This window comes from Mustela nivalis (genome assembly GCF_964662115.1).
Source record: "Mustela nivalis genome assembly, chromosome: 2".
NCBI lineage: Eukaryota > Metazoa > Chordata > Mammalia > Carnivora > Mustelidae > Mustela > Mustela nivalis.
Genome location: NC_139021.1, coordinates 174,600,880 through 174,621,181, shown reverse-complemented (window position 1 = coordinate 174,621,181; position 20,302 = coordinate 174,600,880). Strand labels below are relative to the sequence as shown.

The window sequence follows — 20,302 nt, the reverse complement described above, 5'->3', positions numbered from 1 at the left end:
ACATGACCTTTAACCTACGACTTTAAAGCTTAGGATAGATATATTCTCATTTAAAAAAGGATAATATAAATTAGCACTTAGATATTATGTCTTAAGTTGAAAAATAATATGTTTTTAGAGATTGGTTTACTCACCCTTCCTTAAACCTATAATTATTCTGATCTGAGAGAACCTTAAGATTATCGGAATTAATGAGAGAAAAATACAGGTTGAATTTATAAGAGGACAAGAAGTTTCCAAAGCAGCTTTGGTGTTTTAATCATAATTGAAGTTTATTTGGCTTTTAAAAACTTTTGATAATGGTAACTTTCTTGAAGTTCATGTTAATTTCTTATATTTTAAAACAAGTGTCACTTAATATTTTCTGTACGCCTTCCTTTGATTAGAGTTTTTAGTAGATTTTTTAAAAAATCAGGATTTCATGTAAGGTTTATACATGAAGGGTAAAAGGGTAGAGAGATAAGTACTAGGAATGCAGGAGGAAAAATGGTAAATATTTAATTAGGAGATAACAATATTTTAAGAAAAAGGAGAGAAAAGTTTCAAAAAATGTGAAGTTAAATGTATTCCGATGATTTTTGATAACTGTTTGTTACCTCCAAAAGGGTATTGTTTCCTCTGAGGGGTTTTCCATCAAGTTGAAACTGAAAAGTGGATAATCACTAAATAATTTGCTTCAAGTCACCAATTTTGGATGACACTTACTTTCTAATATTTCAAGTGTTTTGAATGTAAACTTTAAGTATATTGTGACTGCAAGTTTTATCTGCGCTTTTTGATACTTTTTATGTTAATGACTTATTACAGGCCTTCTCTAAAATCTAAATTTTCTGAGTGAAAGTAGGCCCAACTGTGAATCCAGAGATTCAGAGGATGAAATGAGCTTTTAAAATTCCGTCTTGTTTTACTCTTTATCTTTGGCAGCATCCGAATAACAGTATATTTGGCCGTAAGCAATTCTCCTGTTGTGGTTTCCCTAAAGAAAATCTCTATTGGCTACTATATAAAATTGATTAGAACTTTCAGGGGGAAAATGCTTTAAAATGTTCTTAACAGGGCTTGTGATGTTATTGCATGCAAAGTGATTTTCAGATGTTACCAAATCCCATTTTCGTTGTGGATAAATGAGGACCACATATTTGATGAGATGTCTTTATTGGTAATATTTCTAGTTTTTTAATATATTTAATAGCTTCCTTTTCCAGCACAGCTGTGCATGTGGCACAGTACAAGATGAACTTGAGCCACCGGTGTATTGCAAGAAAGATATTTAATATTCTGCACAGTGCTGAGCCTTGTCGGCATATCCCCAAGTGCTTTTTAGAAAACTGGTATGAGTGATGAAGGCTACCAGCTGATTTAGAAGTCCCATGAAACTGCTGGGTGTGACACTTTATACTCTTTGACACTGAAGACAAGTATTTACAGCTTGTTTTCCAATTGTGTCATGATAGGCAAAGAAGTGTGATGGCTAAAACTATTACTTTACTTATTTTTATAATTTGAAATTAAATACCTTTCTTTCTTTTTCTTTTTCTTTTCTTTTTCTTTTTTTTTTTTTTCTTTTAAGGCAAGGGGAAGGGCCTGAGCCAGAACATTTTGAATGGGGCATGGAAAGAGAACTTCTGTATCTCCCACTTTTACGAGTGTCTGGATTGGTTCTGGCATGAAATTTAAGGAAATAATACAATGTTTAATAATAGAATGGTAAAATCGTTCATGCTGTTATGTAATATCTATTGATTTTTTTTTTTTTTACAACAGGAATGGGTGATGTTATGTTTTAGGTTTTTTGTTGTTTTTTTAAATGCTCATGAAAAGTAATAACAATCAGAGTCCCTAGAGTTAGGTATGACTCCATAACATGCAGATTTTAGGACTTTTGTGTGAGTCTCTGCAGTGCACCTGTGTCCTGGCCCCTGGCACCCTTCCTGCCAATCTTGTCCCATTCCTGACCACACAGCACCAATTGCTTGGGAATAGTTCCCACATGTGTGGTGGTTTTTGAACATGGACCTGTGCCCACTAAAAATTGAACAGAGGCCATATACAGTTTAAAAACAGCACTCCAGAGGTGAAAAAAATCAGCATTAATCCACTAAGCCCCAAATGCTGTGTCTTCATTCTATCTTTTTGAAGCCTGGGAAAGTAAGTGCTATCTCCGGAATGGTTCTTGACGGCCTCATTAAGACTTCCCCATTATATCACTTTCAAAACAAAGCAGCTAAAGTAGTTTGTCATGCCTAAATTTTAAGTTTTGTATATTTGTTAAAATTCTTCGCAGGTTTCTTTGGTTTTGTTTTGTTTTTGTCTTGAAGTGGGGGGAGGGTGGAGAAGGCTCTGTATTTTGAGTTTGTATTCCAACACTGACTTGCTTGATTCTTTAAAGCGAACTTGAGTAGTGTTCCCTACCATAAAACAAAACGACACAACACACACACAGAGTTGTAGCCTGGTTGTGTTAAGAGTATAGTTTTAGCAAAAAATATTCAATAAATATTTATGGAGCGCAAGGCAGACTGCCTTCAGTGAGCTTACCCTTTGGCAGTAGAAAACCTGCATTGCCTTCCTCCTTGGTTGTCACCGCCTCCTGATTGAACACAGAGCCCTGTACCACATGGCCAGCCCTGCCTTTAACCTTATTGACATATGTGCTTCATCAACTAGTAAAGAACTTCTATTTTCATGCAGATGTTATTCATCAACTTGGAAATTTTCCTTACTGACTTTAATCTGACATTGGGATGGTACTTCGCCTTTGTGCCTCAAGTCCCTCATCTATGAAAAATGGATGTTAAAAAGTAGATGATTGATTTGGTCTTATTTCTGAAATTCAGTGAGTTTTGATTATTCCTCCTTCCATCTATTGGGTTTTTGGTTTATTATTTTTTTTTTTTCAGATTTGCTTTGATTTGTTATATACATGGAAGAGGACATGCTTGGGTTTTTTGTTTTGGGCACACTTCTTCCACAGTGTAGTCATTAGTTTGTGTAAAGCCTAGATGTTTCAGAGTATTACCCACGTACCATCCATCAGAAGCATTTCTCTCCCATTGAAAATGGCTTTATTTTCCAGAACTGGGAATTAATAACTGGGGCTATAACCTAGCTTTTCGAGTGCTAAATGTATCTTGTTCAAGGTTCTCTACTCCACAGAGTTTATTTCTGTCATTTCTCATTTCTAGTCCTGTGTCTTCAGACTTCACTGTTTGCTTCAAGGGGGGGGGGGTCTCAACTTGGGGTCTTGGGATCATGCTTCCTACAAGAAAATATTTTATTTTTAAAAAACTGCTTGTTTTGATGTACCTAGATCTTAATTGACTGAATTGCTTCAAATTAATGAGGCAAATATTTCTCTTGTGTGTTACTTGCCGAGATGGAAGTGGTATGGATGTGGTGTGCCAATTTTCCCTCCTGCCTGGAAAGATTCATGAACTAATCTTCCACCTGGTGGATAGTAAACATAGGCTTCTGGATATCTTCCTGGTAACAAGGAGAGAAAGTACTAATGTAAAATTAGATCAGAGTTCCTTGGTAGCTAAGAGAATTTGTTATACTCTCTTAGAACCGTATTTAAGTAATAACCTGTCTGCAAGTTATGCTTCATTGTTAAGTAATGTGAAAACACTGTAGAAACTCTTTCCTAGGCTTGATTTTGTCTTTTTTTTTTTTTTTTTGCTGTTTCCCTGTGGATTAACCACTTGTATCACTGACCCCACCAGAGGCTTTCTCATGGATAACAATACTATGAACAAAACCAAAATAAATTTGGCTTATATAGTAGCCCCCTTATACCCACAGGGATACGTCCCAAGACCCCCATGGGGGTAGAAGCCGTAGCTAGCACCCAATCCTAGATATAGTGAGTTTTTCCCTGTATGTACATACCTATAATAAAGTTTAATTTATAACTTAGGCACAACAAGAGATCGGTAGTACAATAGAGCAGTTACATACTGTAATAAAAATAATGCGGATGTGGTCTCTCTATCTTATTGTCCTCTACTCACCATTCGTGGGGTGATGAGAGCTGATAAAATGCCTCTGTGTTGAGACAAAGTGAGATGAATAACGTAGGCTTTGGGACATAGCATTAGGCTACTACTGACCTTCTGAGGACACAGAAGTTCCAGGACACAGTTGACCGCTGGTAACTGAAGCCAGGGAAAGCGAAACCATGGATAAGGGGGGACTATTGTAATATCATTGACAATGGGCAGTGCGATTCAGCGAACTGAATGAAAGCACAAGATTTGGCTCCAATTAAAATTATTTTTCTTTGGTGCTGTTACAGTAGCAATAGTAAGCGAAGCAAATAGATTCTAACAGGAAGCATTTAAGCTTGCTTTTTCAAAAACTTCACAGGATTTGTGACTATTTGTCACTTCCTACATTTTACTCATTTTTCATATTTTATTCAGGAGAAGGCTTTGACCCACTTTATATGAATCTAAATTACATCTTATGTAATTTTCACAGTTAGCAAACCATAATGCAGTGGTCTTCGATGTTAACAAGATTCTTTCAATAGATTTTACAAGAAGAAAAATGGGCTAAATATTTAATTATTAAAAATGTGGTCATTATTATATGATGTTCGGGAGTAGTGTGTTGATGAATTCTTTCCTGGCCTTTACTTCAGTGTCTTTTAACATGAACAAATGTTCTTAGGCCACTAGCAATACTTATGTCAGATGGATACATAATAGCTCTCGTGCTTAGTTTGCCTTGATGTGGAATAGCTTAACCTAAAAAGCTCTTTGTATATACCAAGCTTATATCCTTTCTTCCTTACGTGTTACAACCCAGTTTTTTTTTTTTTTCCTTCTCTTTAAGGTGGTTTAGATTAGAATCCAAACAAGGAAAAAGAGCCAAAAACAGGGGTGAGATCAAAGTCAATATTCAATTCATGAGGAACAATATGACAGCAAGTATGTTTGACTTATCAATGAAGGACAAAACAAGATCTCCTTTTGCAAAATTAAAAGATAAGATGAAAGGTAGAAAAAATGATGGAACATTTTCGGATACGTCTTCTGCAATCATTCCAAGTTCTCACATACCCGATGCCAGTACTGAATTTTCAAGTGGTGAAATACAGATGAAATCCAAACCAAAAAAGCCTTTCCTTTTGGGTCCTCAGCGACTCTCTTCAGCACATTCAATGTCTGATTTAACTGGGACACACATATCTTCTGAGAAACTCAAGTCCGGCACCATTGGTCAGACGCATCTTCTCGGACGGCAGATAGATGCCTTTGGAGCGGTTCCAGAAAGTGGTAAGTAACACTATCTAATTGTATCCTTAGTGATCCGAACTACCATTTTAAGTTTTAAAGTCAAACTTATGAAGTTAGAAAATGAAAATTGCAATTTCTTCATAGTTTCTTAGTTGTCAGCCCTTTATTGGGTGCTGAGTACGCTCAAAATTGGTAAGTTTATTAAAGGCAGAATTTGTCTGGTGACAAATAATGGTGAATATAATTCACCGTTGTGTTTATATTATTAAATGATAACAAAAATGAGTCCCAGTTGCTTTTCATGTCCTGGCGTCTTTTTTTGACTGCTGTTTCTTTGGTCTTGAAAGCCTGAAGCATAAATAAATATTCCATTTAATCAGAAAGTTTCTATAAAAAAATATTGTATGTTCAGAAGTAGCAAAGTATGTTTAATGCTAATGATGAAAAAAGTCTTTGGGAATTTATAGCACCATTGTGCCCCTCAGAACCTCTAGTTTTGACATTATAGTTTGTGTATGTGATTGTTTTTTTCTGAGCTGAGTCAATTCCTGATTGTCTAGCAATATGCTAATTATTATTAGCCTACCTACTTGAGACTGCTATGCTTCACCATTTTAAGATTGTTTTCCTTGATTATTTTAAAGGTTAATATCTTTAAATAGCTAATTGCTCTCATTCTAAAAGCAGCAGTGTGCACACAGAATGTGTCAACTAGTGTGATGTAATGTGTCACTGATTATGTACTAACTACAAAATTGTTTTGCAGGAAGTCTCAAATCTCCACACAGAAGAACATTAAGCTTTGATACTTCTAAAATGAACCAACCTGACAGCAGTGTGGATGAAGGTGAATCGTCTTTCGGAAGACAAAATGACCCATTTACAAATGTGACTGCTTCATTACCCCAAAAATTTGCAACACTGCCAAGGAAGAAAAATCCATTTGAAGAAAGCAGTGAATCATGGGACAGCGGCATGAATTTATTTTCAAAATCAGTTGAAGTAAGAAAAGAAAATAAAAGAGAGAAAAGGGAGAAAGTTAGCCTATTTGAGAGAGTGACTGGAAAAAAAGATAGCCGAAGATCCGATAAACTTAGCAATGGGGGATCTGATAGCCCTTGTGACTTGAAATCACCTAACGCATTTAGTGAAAATCGTCAGGACTATTTTGATTATGAGTCAACTAATCCGTTTACAACAAAATTCAGGGCTTCAAATATAATGCCATCTTCAAGGTAAGCCTAACATGGGGGAAGTTGTGCTATTTTGAAAAATACTGTACTTGAAAGTATCAAATATCCCTTTTAAATACTTGAATGTTTTAAATTCCTTTTATTTGATTTTAACAAAAATCTTATTTTTATAATCAATTAAGGAACCAGGCAACATTGCATACATCTTTGGAATTGAACTTTTTATCTTACAAGGATAAAAATTCTTAATCCCCACCCTAGTCTATCTCTACTTAAGTGAGCCAGAAACATACTGAAACTTAACGAAGAGAAACCGCGTAGCTTTTAGTGACACATGGGGAGAGTGAATCACCACTGGGCGTTAATTCAGGCCAGAAATTAGGTGATATGTTATGTTTCTGGATATTGTTTTCCAGGGATTAGTTCAGGGGCTCTCTGGAGAGGATTAGTGGACCAATCGCAGCCCATGGGCTGTTCTTTAAGAAATACTGGCTTAGGTTAAGTATTAATGGTTTTCATCATAGATGTTAACTACCCTTATCAAATGTCTATTTAGAAGTAGCTTTTATTTGTGAATGTTTACTGGAATTTTGTGACCCTTGTGGGTACTATAAATTTATCAAAGAGTTTTCTACATGATGACTTGTGGTCATAGGAATAATCACTATCATGATAAAGATTCGATTTTCAAAAATCGTAGTTCGCAGCTACACGTGTAACGGTACTTTTCTTCTTCCTTAGTGCAAGTTGGAACTATATACCTTTGAATGAGATTATGGATTTTGCAGAAGTGAACGGTGGAATAGCTGATTAAAGAAAACCTAATCAAGATATAAGATGAATTTATTGGGGTCCTAAGCAGGATAGAGTGTTTGCCGTTGAGTGTAGACGTTTTTCCTTAAGGCAGTACCGTATAGGATGCTGACCTGAGTGGGAATCCTGGCTCAGTAGCTCTGGGACCTCTGTGAACCTCGTCGTCTCCATCTTTGAAACAAGGAAAGGAATACCTGCGTGGTAGGGTTGGGTGATGATAAATTATAAATCAAGTACATGGTATAAAGCCAGTGAATGGTGGCTGTTACTATGTTTTATATACTGTCATATCATCTTTTATTCAAAAACAGTGCCTTGTTTTGTCCCACCATTCACAAAAGAATATAGTGTGAAGGAGCGTCCTGTTAGACGGTGCTCGCCCACCTGTCTTCTGATTTTCTAAAGATGGGTGAAAGTAGGCATTTAACATTTTCAAGGGAAAAGTGTATTTCTTTCATTTTCTTTTAGTAGTAAATATTTGCTAGGGCTTTAAAAAGTATTCAGTTTTCTTTATAAACTGTACACCAAAAAATGCATTTTTATCATGTGGTATTAATGTCTTAATCGAAGAGTCCATAGTTTTGTTATGCTACTCACATATTTTATGTTGGTGTTTCATATAGCGTAGTCTACACATTGTCTTAAGTCCTAAATTACAGAGGTAAATAGAAATGTATTTTTCTCCCTTTGCTAAACTTTTTTTTTTTTTTGAAGAAGAAGATAATTAAAAATAACTGTCTGTGATAACTTGGAGATTGGGTAAGTTAAATAATTTTAAAGTCAAAGAAAAGCAAGAAAAATGGGAACTGGTAAGAAAATAATGTTTTTACATCATGGAGGCATGTGGAAAAATAAGTATCCTCAAATCTTTAATTGCCCTCTACTTGGGCTGTTCATGTGGATTGCTGTGGGCTTTAAATGTGAGTGTGGCATCTTGCCAGATTTAGGCTTTGTTTGGGTGACTTCAGGACAAATGCTGATTCTTTCAAAATTAGAGCTGTTTCTTGATAAATGCATAAAATGCTTGCAAATGTGTAAGAAACAAGATTCTTCAATTTTAAGTCTTTCTCTTCTTCGTGTTCTTTGGGATGCCAGGTATGAGGACAATATTGTACTCTTTCCCTATGTGTTGCAAACCATGTTCACGGTAAATACGTTTGCAATTAAAGGGTCGCTCTAATTTACAGTGTAAAAAAGAAGGATTGACTCTAAGTAGATCAAGGAAGAGAATGCAGTTCAAAGTTCTGGAAAGCAGCTTGATCTTGAGTGGAATTTGGGAGGATACAGTCGAGGGAGTTTCGTCTGTCCGTGACCGTGACCGAGTGTTCCTGTTTCTCCTGCTGACATCAGCCCTCAGTGAGAGGAGACATTTTAGATTTCCCAGGTTCACATCTCAACCACATGCACTTTGGAAGCCACAGACTGCCATCACTAGGACATGGGCTGTGGATAATTTTTTCCAGTAGTGCTGTTTTGAGTCTCCTGGACTCCTGTGACTGACGTCTGTGAGAGCGCTGACTGGAGTGAAGGCAGACCACTAGGCTGGGGAGCCAGGGGGCATCCTCTGAGTGAGCGGCTCACCTGGGATCGCAGGTGCAGGGGAAGCGTGCTGCTGCCCTGTGAGTGCACACGGTGTGATTGAACCTGGAGAATTTTCTTTATTCCAGAAAACTTGAAAGCACTGAGGAATGCTTTCTTAGAAGTCAGAGTTATTATTTCTTGGTAAAGAAAAAGTAAAATCCACCTGACGAAATCGCCTTGTAAACCGCAAAAAATACTACCTTATGCTACCATTCTTGGAATAGGTCTGATAATAGTTTTGCATAAAACCAATAGAAGAAATGAAATCAGTTCTTTGTAAGGTTACTCCAACAAGGAATAGGAAAACGGGCTTCTTTGAAGCCCTTTGCTGCCCTGTGTTTACTAATTCACAGCTTCTTTCCTCTTACCTGCCCCTCTTCTTTGAAGCCTTGCCTGCTTTCATTGGAAGAGGTCCTTGATCCTTGTGGGGACAGCCTTTTCTTGTGTAAGTCTTACTTTCTGTGGGCATCCCTTTGTTCACTAATGGACCAGTCACTGGTCTCCCTTCCACCACCAGGAACAGCTTGAGGGCGAGGGCGTTTCATTCATCTTTCTGCCCTTAATCTCCAGCCTGATGCTTGGTAGGTAGTAGGGGTTAGAGCAAATCACTTTTGAATCAGTGAACACAGGATAGCAGACCCATTTCCTAAAATGTGCTTTTATTCCTTTAGGCTCCTCTTCCAGCCCAGTGTGGGCTGGGAAGACCTTCTGGCACACCAAAAATAGACCCACAAAGGCAAATAGGTGCATTTTTATGTAAAACTAAGCATTATTCAGCATCTCAGTGAGTGTCAAAGGGCTCTTGAAATTTAATATTCAGACCCTACCGTAGCAGTTTCTGGAGTTTCTTCAGATCTCTGTGTTAAGTAGATTATCAGCTGTCATAAACAACCCCAGATCTCGGTGGCTGATCACAGTCAAAGTGTGTCACTCACTGTCACCTCCTGATTCATGATGGTGGGGAGGAGGGAAGTGGTGTTTTGCTCCTGCGGTCATTCAACTGCACAGTGTTATTCAGGAGCCAGGCTCCTTCCTTCTTGTGGTGCCACCATTTACCACCCAGCTGGCAGGGTCGAGCTTCAGGAGCGAAGAGCCGAGGGTCCCGTGTGGCACGTCTCTGTGTCAGGCCTGGCTGCCGTGTGCATCACCTCCACAGCTGTCCCCTTGGTCAGAGTCCGTCACGTCCCAGCCCCAGGGCAGCCAGTGAGGAAAGCCGGTTCCGTTCCGGGGTGGACCAGAAGAAGCTGAGTTGGGTGCGGTGAGGGTGCCGCATTGTGTGTGTGGTCTGCGCGGTTCTGAGAAGTCTGGCTGCTGTCTCACACTGAGCATGCCGCGCGACCCATACTGCACATGCGCTGCAAAGTGTAGGTGGATTTCTTGGCATTTTCAGGAAGATGGTTCATCGGTTTGTGACTGGGCCGGAGTTTGTGTTTTCAAATCACGGCTACTCTTGCTTTTTCGTTACAGTCGCAGGTAGTTTGGTGTCATCAGGACCAACTGCGGTGTCGTGTGTCTGACCCCACACAGTTTGTAAAGTAATGCTTATTTGCATCGGCAGTTTGATCATTTTCCAAGAACAAAAAAACCCGTGTGTGTTATGCCATTTTTAATCATTTGTTCACAGCCATGTCTAATTTAACACCAGGCTGGTCTTCCAGTGAAAAGTGGACATGGTATCTATGTTCAGCAAACAGGATGTCCTTTTTTTAGAAAAACAGAGACACAGCTAGAGCCTTAGCTGGGGACAGGTGACGAAGTTCTGGCTTACAGGAGTGAGTGAGAGAGGAAATCTACCACGTCCAGGTCTGGTCCATGAGAATGTCCTGTGCAGTCATCTCGATTGCCTGTCTTTCTCAGTACCTTAGGCCAGATGTTGGCAAACCATATTTTTGTAAATAACGTTTCAGCTTCGCACAGCCCAGCCACTGGTTTGTCTACTTTTGTGCCATAGCAGTGGAGTTGAGTCCTTGTAACAGAGACTGTGTGGCCTGCAAAGTTTACTGAAATAGTTTGCTGAGCCCAAGGCTGACTGAAGGGAGATCTTCATGAAAGACAGAGCCATAAGACACGGGTCGCCTGGGTCCCTGAATGTGGAAGGCCACCTCACCAAGCATAAATGATTAAACCTTATCTGAATGAGACATTCTGAGAGTATTAAGTGAACTGCAATTTTTGCATTTTATTTATCACAACACTTAGCATTACTACTACTTAGTATTAAGGGCACGGGAGCCATGGTAACTTTAGTCTGTTGGAAAAGCCTAGTTCAAGAAAGTTTAAGAACCTCTGATTTGTAACACCAAATCCAAACTCTTCTAACTTTAAAGACTTACTGTATTTTAGGTTTTTCTTGATTCGCCAACTTTTCTTTCACTGTTCCTTATCTCTCTGTTCTAGGTAAGTTAATTTCCTCACCTCTCTCCTCTGAGGCCCTTCTAAGCCTTACTGTGCCCATTTCTTGGCTCAGTCCTGGAATGTCCTCTTAACTCATCTGAGTGTGCTCAACCCGTCCTTTAGGCTAAGAACTCTTTAATTCATTCTTGGTTAATAACATGGTGTTTCCTTTTGGATTTCTGCTGATACAGAACATAACTGCTCTAGGATATATATTGTGTCTGGGTCTTAGTCTACCTTACTAAGCTGTCTAAGCTTCTTATAGCTATGCTGAATCTTCTTTTGTGGGCACCCCATACCACCTAGATGAGTACATGTCCTCCTTTGTGCTGATCGTCAGCGGCTCCTGGGGATTTCTCTTCAGCTACAATTTGTTGGGTCCTGTCTCAGACTAAATCAGAATCTTTAGGATGAATGGGCCCTGAAATGAAAGTCAACATTTCTAAAACTTCCCACTGATTCTCAGTCAGGTTTAAAAATTACCCATCCAACTTATATCCTTTATTTCATAAGACTAAAGGAAGTTCTAACTAATGAATAGAAATCTGGAGTTGTTTTGGTGAACTCATGGTTGAATAGATGACTTAGTCACTGGGCCCTAAGTAAGGTGGAGGTCAGCCAGACTAAAACAGGGACATGGAGAGGAGTATGAGATTTGGCTGAATAGCTAAGAAACATGTAAATTATGGTAGGTATTGAAGACCAGGCAGAAATGTCTGAGTGCTTAATACTTGTGGCATCTGTGGATGAATAGTGTCTCAGAGTTCAAGTAAAACCTAGACATCAGTAGTGATGAACACCACTTAGAAAATACGCTTGTGTTTATACGCTCCCTCTCATAACTTGAAAAGAAGATCTGTGATGTGTTCTTCTGAGGCTCCATGAGAAGATTCCGGATTGAAGAACTGCCCCCAGTCAAGAGAATTCACTGTGTATGTCTCATTCTGAAATGTTTAAAAAAAAAAAAAACTCTCTCTCTATATATATATATTTTTTTTTTTCCCCCAAAATATTAGTGTGCTCTGTATGAAGAGCTGATGTTTGATTTTAGAAAGGAGGCTCACTGGAAAGCAAGAACTTATGGGAGGTATTTTTACCACAGAAATTTGATTGGTGAATATTCTGTATGTGACTCATACAAAGAACATGCTTTCCTTTCATATTTTCCTGTTGTATTGTTGTGAATACAACGTAGCAAACTCCTAGTTGTTCTATGTTAACTTAATGGTATGTCTTATAATATCATTCCTGGTGTTACTGATTTTATTAGGGCATATATACATATATTTACATTTATAGTATTTACTGCTTGATGCTTAGCTGGTGAAACAGTTATTTTTTTAGGACAGTACAGAAATAGTGTCTAAGATCAAGAATTCCTGTCTATCATTAATATTTTATAATTTTGCATGACAGTATGCCTTTTACTTTTGGGATCAGGTTGACCTACTTCTCTTTTTCCCTTCGTCCTTTCTTTCTTAACTCAATTCCTGTCTAAATTGTATCGTATCTTTCTTAGAAACTCCAAAAAAATCAGTTACCTGGAATGTATATTTAAATGTGTTTCTAATTTTTACAAATCACGTAGGCATATAAACATGTAGTCATTATTATGAAGTTATATAACATGTCCGTGAAAAAAAGAGACTGTTTACTGTAGGCCTGCATTTTGATTTTAAAAAGTTAGAGTAAACAAATGTTCCAAAAGAAATGATCCTATTCATAGTTTCAAAACTTTCATTTTTATAGTGGTCCTTATGGGCCTTTTCTTTTTTTTTTTTTTCCCCCTGTGTGAGTTTAAAGCTCAGTCTCTAGTATAATAAATATAATAAACCTTAACATGTATAAGGTTTATTTTAATAACAGTATTTATTTTTTGTTCATATTTGTCTAATAGTAAAGATAATTTTGCCTCTCATTCATGACAGGCCATAAATCTTTTACACAGCTGAAAATTTGTGGCCTCATTTACAAGACAGAAAACAAAAACTTTTGAGATGATTTTTAGAGCCATTAATCCATTAGTGTCCAGGGATTTGCAGAATGTATCCAATGAAACAGTGACTAGGAACATGAAATATGCAATATGATTAGTTCCCTTAACACTAACTAGAACTTTTATGCTAAACTCCCCAGATACTACTTGAAACTTTTTTACCCTTTGTCATCCTAATACTCATTATAATAGCTCTCATTAATTGGTACATCTCCCAATGGGTTAATTTGCAGATACCAACCATGCCATCCTTTTGCTAACTCACTAATGCAAATTGATATTTATAGACTTCAAAATTGAAAACAAAAAAAGCTCTGTAACAAAAAAAGACAAAAGTTTGCCGAGTTGTTATATTATTATTATTTTGAGTTGAGAGATTGAGATACAGAGAGATTTTGTGAAAGAAGAAAACCAGCCAAAAAAATCCACAAAAACTACTGTAGGCTAATAAACTGATGTGAAAATTTCTCAATTTACAGCACTTGACAGGTGCTAAAAGAAAAGCATCTTTAATTTTAATGTGTTGTTAGGACCTCTTTAGAGAGACTGTACAAGTTATTAACAAGGTCCTCTGAGACAGGAGACGGGTAATTAACAAGACCTATGGAGATATAGTTTAGGTAATTAACGAGCTCTTAGGCACTGGACACAGGATAACAGGACGAGTCCAATAGTTAAAGAGAACAGGTTGTTATGATATGATCAAATACAAGATATAGTATGTAAGTCCTCCTGAGGTTTCTGATAAGAAAGTATTAAGATTATATTCTAGTGACCCCAGTGCAAATCAATATGTAGATTTTAACTTTTAAGGTAGAATTTGAGAGGATTATTTCTTTGTCAAACCAACAAGCTTGTTACATATAGATTAATAATCTTCATTAATTACCATGAATGAACATGTATATTTTGAGAATAATACATTGGAAAGATGTAAAATTATTTGATTCCAAATTATTTTAGTTATCTGTTGTTATGCTTCTTTTTCACTGGTGGCCTGTTGGCTAAAACTGTCTATTCTAAACCAGCCTTACTTTCCTTATCCCCTTTAAAGTTGTTGGGATCTAGGCCAGAGAGGAGGCTCTTCTTCACCAGCATAGTTTTTACGTGATATGTACAGCTCTTATCCTGCTCTTATGGTACTCTCTAGTTGAGACTTGATATTCCCAATTTCAGACATTTGGCAGTTATTTCCTCCATAAATTTGAAATTGTTGGGTATGAATCGAGTTTTGTTTCAGAAAACTCCCAACAGTCAGTAGACCTTTATTATCATAAATATGTTATATTTTGAAGATTAAGAACAAAAAGAAAGCCCTTGCAGGCCTCCTGATTCATTCCTTTGCCTCCTCCGTGTGACTACTCCAGTCCTTCTAGATGATTTTTTTCTGAATTTCCGGTCTGATAATCAAATGGCACTTTCATTTGTGTTATTTTTGGATTATTTACTATATAAGAAAGTCAGAGGTTAGTAGAATATAAATTCCTGCTCTTAGACTTCATAGAAATGGGCATGTAAATATTAGGTCTCCATTCCAAGCTGAGGACTGGACGTTGTAGAGGCAGCGGGGAACCATGAAGATTTTAAAGTTAGGCTGTGATATGATCAGAGTAAAGTCTTAGATAGCCCTGTAGCATGGGAGAGTCTGGTGGAGACAGGAATGGGAAGGGGGAGGACTTGGGTCAGGAAAGCTAGTTAGAAAGTTAGCAGGGCTGTGAAGGTGAGAGTTGATGTAAGTTACTTGGCGGTGAGGGTGGAATAGAAGGGAACATCTTGGAGATGTGTTTCTTTTGTATGTGGAGGTTGGGATGGTGGGGGATCGGTAAAGGAGAAGAAACAATGAGTACTCTGATGATGTGTCTTTAATCAGTGTGTTAAATTTGATGAAATTGCATTGTAAATGGACAGACCGTCCCCCCACTCACAATGGTTCAACTTAACAAATTTTCAGTTTTATGATGGTGATAAAGTGATACGCATTTGGTAGAAACCATACTTCAGAATTTTGAATTTTGATCTTTTCCCAGGCCTGGGATATGCCATAGGATTCTCCCTGGTGAGACTGGGCAGCCGTAGCAACCACAGCTTGCAGTCAGCCCCGTGATCGAGAGGGCAGACAACTTAAAACTATTCTCCACTCATCCAGCCATCTTCTTTTCCACTTTCAGTACAGTATTGATGAACTACATGAGATATCCACCACTGTATTATAAAATAGGCTTTGCGTTAGGTGATTTTGCCCAATTGGAGCCTAATGTAAGTGTTCTGAGCACATTTAAAATAGGCGGGGCTAGCAATGATGTTTGGTAGATTAGAGATATTAAATGCATTTTCATTTTACAGAATTTTCAGTTTACAGTGGGTTTATTGAGATGTAACCCCCCATTGTGAGTCAGGGAAGATCTATATTAGCAACAATGTCAAGTCTGTTATCTTTGAATCAAAGTTGGCATTTTCATCTTGTTGGGAGAGGTTTGAGTTTTTCCTTTTTTCTTTCTTTCTTTATTTTTTTTATGAGGTCCTGTCTTGTTTATTTTAGAACTTTGTTTTACAGATAGAAATTATGTATTTTGAGTTGTTGAAGACAAGCAAGTTAGAATCCACACACTAAATACAGTTCTTGAGCATTTGTTTTTAAATACCGAAACACACTTGGCTTCTTTGAACATAGCAGTGCAAATTTCAGTAATTGCTTATGGATTTAATGCATTTCAAGTGTGCTCACCTTAGAATTGTAATTACTACATGTATTTCTCTCCAGCAGTTTCGGCTTTACTAAATCTTGTCCCCGTTGGACCCCTTTTGTTAGTTTCTCACAAGAGAATAACTTCTGTTTCTTTTATATTTAGCCCTACTTCTGTGAACTCTACTTTTTCAGGCCCTGCTTCTGTGTTTAGAACCCTTCCTTTTGGGCCATTGTGACCACATCACCTGCAGTTACTTTTTGCCATAACAATAAAGCTTTAACTTTTGAAATACATGGACTGTTTCTATATTTTAATCGGCAGTAGTGGTGGTACCTGTGGAAGGGGTATTCTAAATAGCAGTGGCGATAGAAAATAAAGCAACTAATTTGATTATGAAATAATTTTCTTTTGACACATTTAGCTAGTTTCTAAGAATATCGGGATGCAGACGTTTGACAGTTGTCTCCTCGAACTTGTATTTTAAGGATAAATTATTGCCCTTTGATTCAATGTGTTAAATATATTCTAGTATTAATATATGACATAACTGTAATATAAATATTAAAATGTGATCTATAAATATGTATTATATTAAATATAATGTATCTTCTTACGTCAGGTAACAATGTATGTTTTTTATGTATTTGTTTTAACCTTAGAAATCTTTTTGACAAAAGTGCTAATACCACTTAAATAGCAGTTACATGAATCAGCTCAGCCTAGAATAAAGCTTAATTCAAGTTGCCAGTTTTTAAAAATTGTTTTAACAGACATGTATGTGGAGCCCTGCCAGGGCTTAGGGGTGGTGGCTTGAAGACAGAATTCATAGAGGACCGAAGTCCTAGTAACTACACAGCTAGGGACAGGAACGTGTAAGCAGTGACCCATATTCCAGTCAGAAGGAATTGTGTCAGACAGAATTTACTGTAGAAAAGGTAAAGGAACACTTCACTAGAATTTCAGAAATGCTTCTTCAAGGAAGAGGCCTTTGAGCTTGTTCTTGACCATCAAAGATGATTTTTTAAGTTGGAGAATGAGTGGATAGACAGTTACTTCAGTAAATAACCAGAAAGCTTGTTTAAAAAAATGGCAAGATGCATTTTGAAGGAATATTTTATAAATAATGACTAAGTACTCTTGTATCGTTAGCTCTTCACTCACTGTTTGGTAATTCTACCATTTCTTTCTTAGTTGGAGTCGTGGAGCTGTACTCCGTGCCTGGTAGATTCCTGAGGAAGTGTGTTTGCTACTTTAGGCTACCAAGGAGCCAATTAGTGAGTGCCCTGCAGTGGGCCTCTGCCTCGGGTATAATGACCTCTTTGTTAGGATCCTGGTGTGGGATTGGGGGTGTTCAGGTTCATCACATATTTTGTTGACCAGAGGTCTACAGTATATTTTGTTTCATACAGATCTTTTCATTTTCAAAAAATTAAATGCCCCAAGTAAATGAAAAACGAGAATCATGCTGAACATAATTTAATACTTGATCCAGAAAATATATTTGATTACCTTCTTCCCCTCAAAGATGTTATAATATAATGTGAAAATATAAATATAGTAATAGTAGAATGTTCTAAAGGAAGTAAAGGATAGGTATTGAGTTCAAATTTTGGACTCGGGTCTGGATATGAGTTTGAATAGCCAGCTGTATGACCTTATTTAACCTTTCTAAGCCTCATTCTTTTTTTGTTTTTGTTTTTGTTTTGTTTTGTTTTTTTCAGCTGTAAAGTGGGATAACAACCTTGGTGACCTTGGTAACCTTGATGTTCTAGGAGGGAGTAAATAGTGTCATGCCCGTGGAGCACTGAGGGTGGTTCGCCACAGGGTGAGCCCGGAGATGGTAGCTCTCACTCTGACCTTACTGTGCCGTGTCTCCAGAATATGTAATAATTGCTTTAAATAAGCTAAATTATTTCCAAGTAATAATGTATTCTCAACTTGAAGTAGAATTTAGGAGCTCCTGTTTCTCACTGACTGGTAGAGGACATATATATTTGGCAGAAAATAATAAACCTGGTACTTTTTCTAGTTTCTTTCAAGATGTATGCTCAGTAATAATCTTTGATAAACTAAACACATTCAGATTAAGTAAAATATTCCCTGTATTAAGTAGAAAATTTGTTTCATTGCTTTATAAGGGAAAGGTATTATAATCAATATTTCTATAAAATCCTGTGTGAAATTCTTGCCTAGTGCTAGTAAGGACAGTGCAGGGTAGACAGCTAAGTTTTGGCTTTTCCTTAAGTCATGATGAAATTTTTCTAAACTCACGTGGCTGAGCTTAGATTAAATTGTTTGAGAAGACAGTTCAAACTATCATCATAAGAAGGGATAAATGCTACTTATGGAAAACTCCTTGAGAACATTCCAGAGTCATCTTTGGGAAAAGGGTCTCTGCCTTAGGAAAGTCACACAGGCACCAGCGTATCCTTCTAACCAAGATTTGAAGGTAGGGTCTTTCTTTGTTGGGGAGAGTGCCTTCTTTTCTCTCAGGTTTTCACTAAGAATATAAGATCCTGTTGGAGGTAATTCTGAGCTCAAGGTTCTTTAATATGCCCGAAATAATACTAATTTCATTTATAATATTGTCATTCCTGTTTTAAAAAATATTCCTCACTTAAGAGAAAATATACTTATAAGCAGAATTTAAATGTAAGATATTTTTGTATTGCCATCACTTTCTTTTATGGAATAATAGGGATTGGTAGGGTCTTAAAATGTCACCTTTTGTGCCTTTCACCTTTAGACTATAAGGAGGCAATATATATTAGGGTAACATTCTAAAAAATGATATTAGTTTTAGAACTTGATAATAAGATATGGACAATTGCTCTCCTGTCTTGTATAAGAATTGTTAACAGAAATGCATCAGGCAATGTATCTGTCTTTAGATCACAGGCAGGTAGATACAAAATATGTAAGTAATTGTCCTCATTGGAGATGCAGTTAGTAAATGCTCAGAGAGCTACAAATGACAGGAGATTAAATGGGTAAGGTCAGGCAGTCTAGGCATCACGGAAAAGGTAGAATTGGCAGAGTTTCAAAAGATGGATCTATGAAGAGAGAGAAGAAAGTGCTTTTATGAATGGAGATTAAAATGTGGTTAGGCAGTGTGTTAGAAATATATGTTTTAAGTGGCTATTAGGGACCCAGCCTACCTGAAATTAAGGTCGGAGGTAGCAGTGGAGACTGTACCTTGTTAAGGGGAATGTAGCATATCAGAATGAAGACTTTGCACCTAATTCTATGGTAAGTGTAAAGATAGTTTGGCCTATGAGTGATGTGATGGAAAACCAATTTTGGGGACACCCAGAGAATAATGATACAGGTAATACATATATAATATGGGCCCTGAATATGGAGAGACACTCAAGAAATCAAAGAAAGATGCCAGTGAGACCTTGTTTCTAAGTGTGATTTTTAGATTCAGAATAAAAACTGTTTGCAGTGAAAAGTAATTTTATTTATATAGTTTGTAGGAACAGGACAATGGGGAAGTTATTGTGGCAGCAGAAGTTTGCAAATGTGACAAGGTACACTCAAAAAATCAGTGGGTGCCTGTGTTTAAAATGTTCTTAGTGTTGTTGTTGTTGTTTTTTTTTTTAAATAACCATTCAGAAAAAGCTGGCTGAGGCATACAGTATAATGTGTAATTTCCAATAAAATTATTATATTCATCAACTTCTGGAGGCGTTAGAGAGTATATTTTTATACGAAACAATATATTCTTTTCCAGGAAAATTTTATAATTTCTTAGCTCCGTGAAACCGGCTCTTGATCACCAAGAATGGTTTTTAAGGCTGGGGTTCTCATATGAGGGTGTTGAATGGCCAGGAATCTCCCAGTCACCCCAGCAGCTCTGCCTCCAAGGAGTATGCATGGGAGTCTGGGGTTCGTGTCGCCTGACGGAGGGGCCCCAGTTGGTCTGGCTGCCTCGGGAGCCCCTCATTGAAGACTCAGCAGAGATGACAGGCTGGGGAAGCGGATGCTTTCCAGCCAGCGGCCTTGTTGCAGGCTGCTCTGGAACATCGGAGGCCTTCCTGCTGACAAGAGGTCACTATGGCTTCATCTCCAGAACTTGGCTTTGTCCCAGGTTCCAGCTTGGAGTGCCCTTGGTCCACAATGTTGTGGGCTCTCCAGCCTTCTTCACCTTGGCCAAAGGGACCCAGGGCCAACTTGCCTTGCCCACCCCTCATGGAGGAGTTCCTTGTGCCCATGTTGTCCTCAGCCCTCAGCATTTTACAGGAAAGGGCTGATCAGGGTACTTGGGTTGGCCTTGATCACACAAGCCATAGGCCTTATGTTTGGAAACTTAGGAATGTATTTAAAATAATTATTTCATTTCTTCACCAGGAGAAAATGGTAACTTAAACTGGATTGAATATGATACTCTTGATG

The 20,302-nt window shown here is 37.6% G+C and overlaps 1 protein-coding gene across 1 annotated transcript in view; it reads left to right on the top strand.

The window, feature by feature from the left end:
* The window catches only part of RAB11FIP2 (RAB11 family interacting protein 2), a 41,620-nt gene that overhangs the window by 1,713 nt on the left and 19,605 nt on the right, over positions 1–20,302 (top strand). Inside the window, exons 2-3 of the mRNA XM_082720265.1 lie at positions 4,837–5,279; positions 6,007–6,475. Of these exons, the coding sequence (XP_082576391.1) occupies positions 4,837–5,279; positions 6,007–6,475 (912 nt within the window). The remainder of the gene's footprint in view (positions 1–4,836; positions 5,280–6,006; positions 6,476–20,302) is intronic.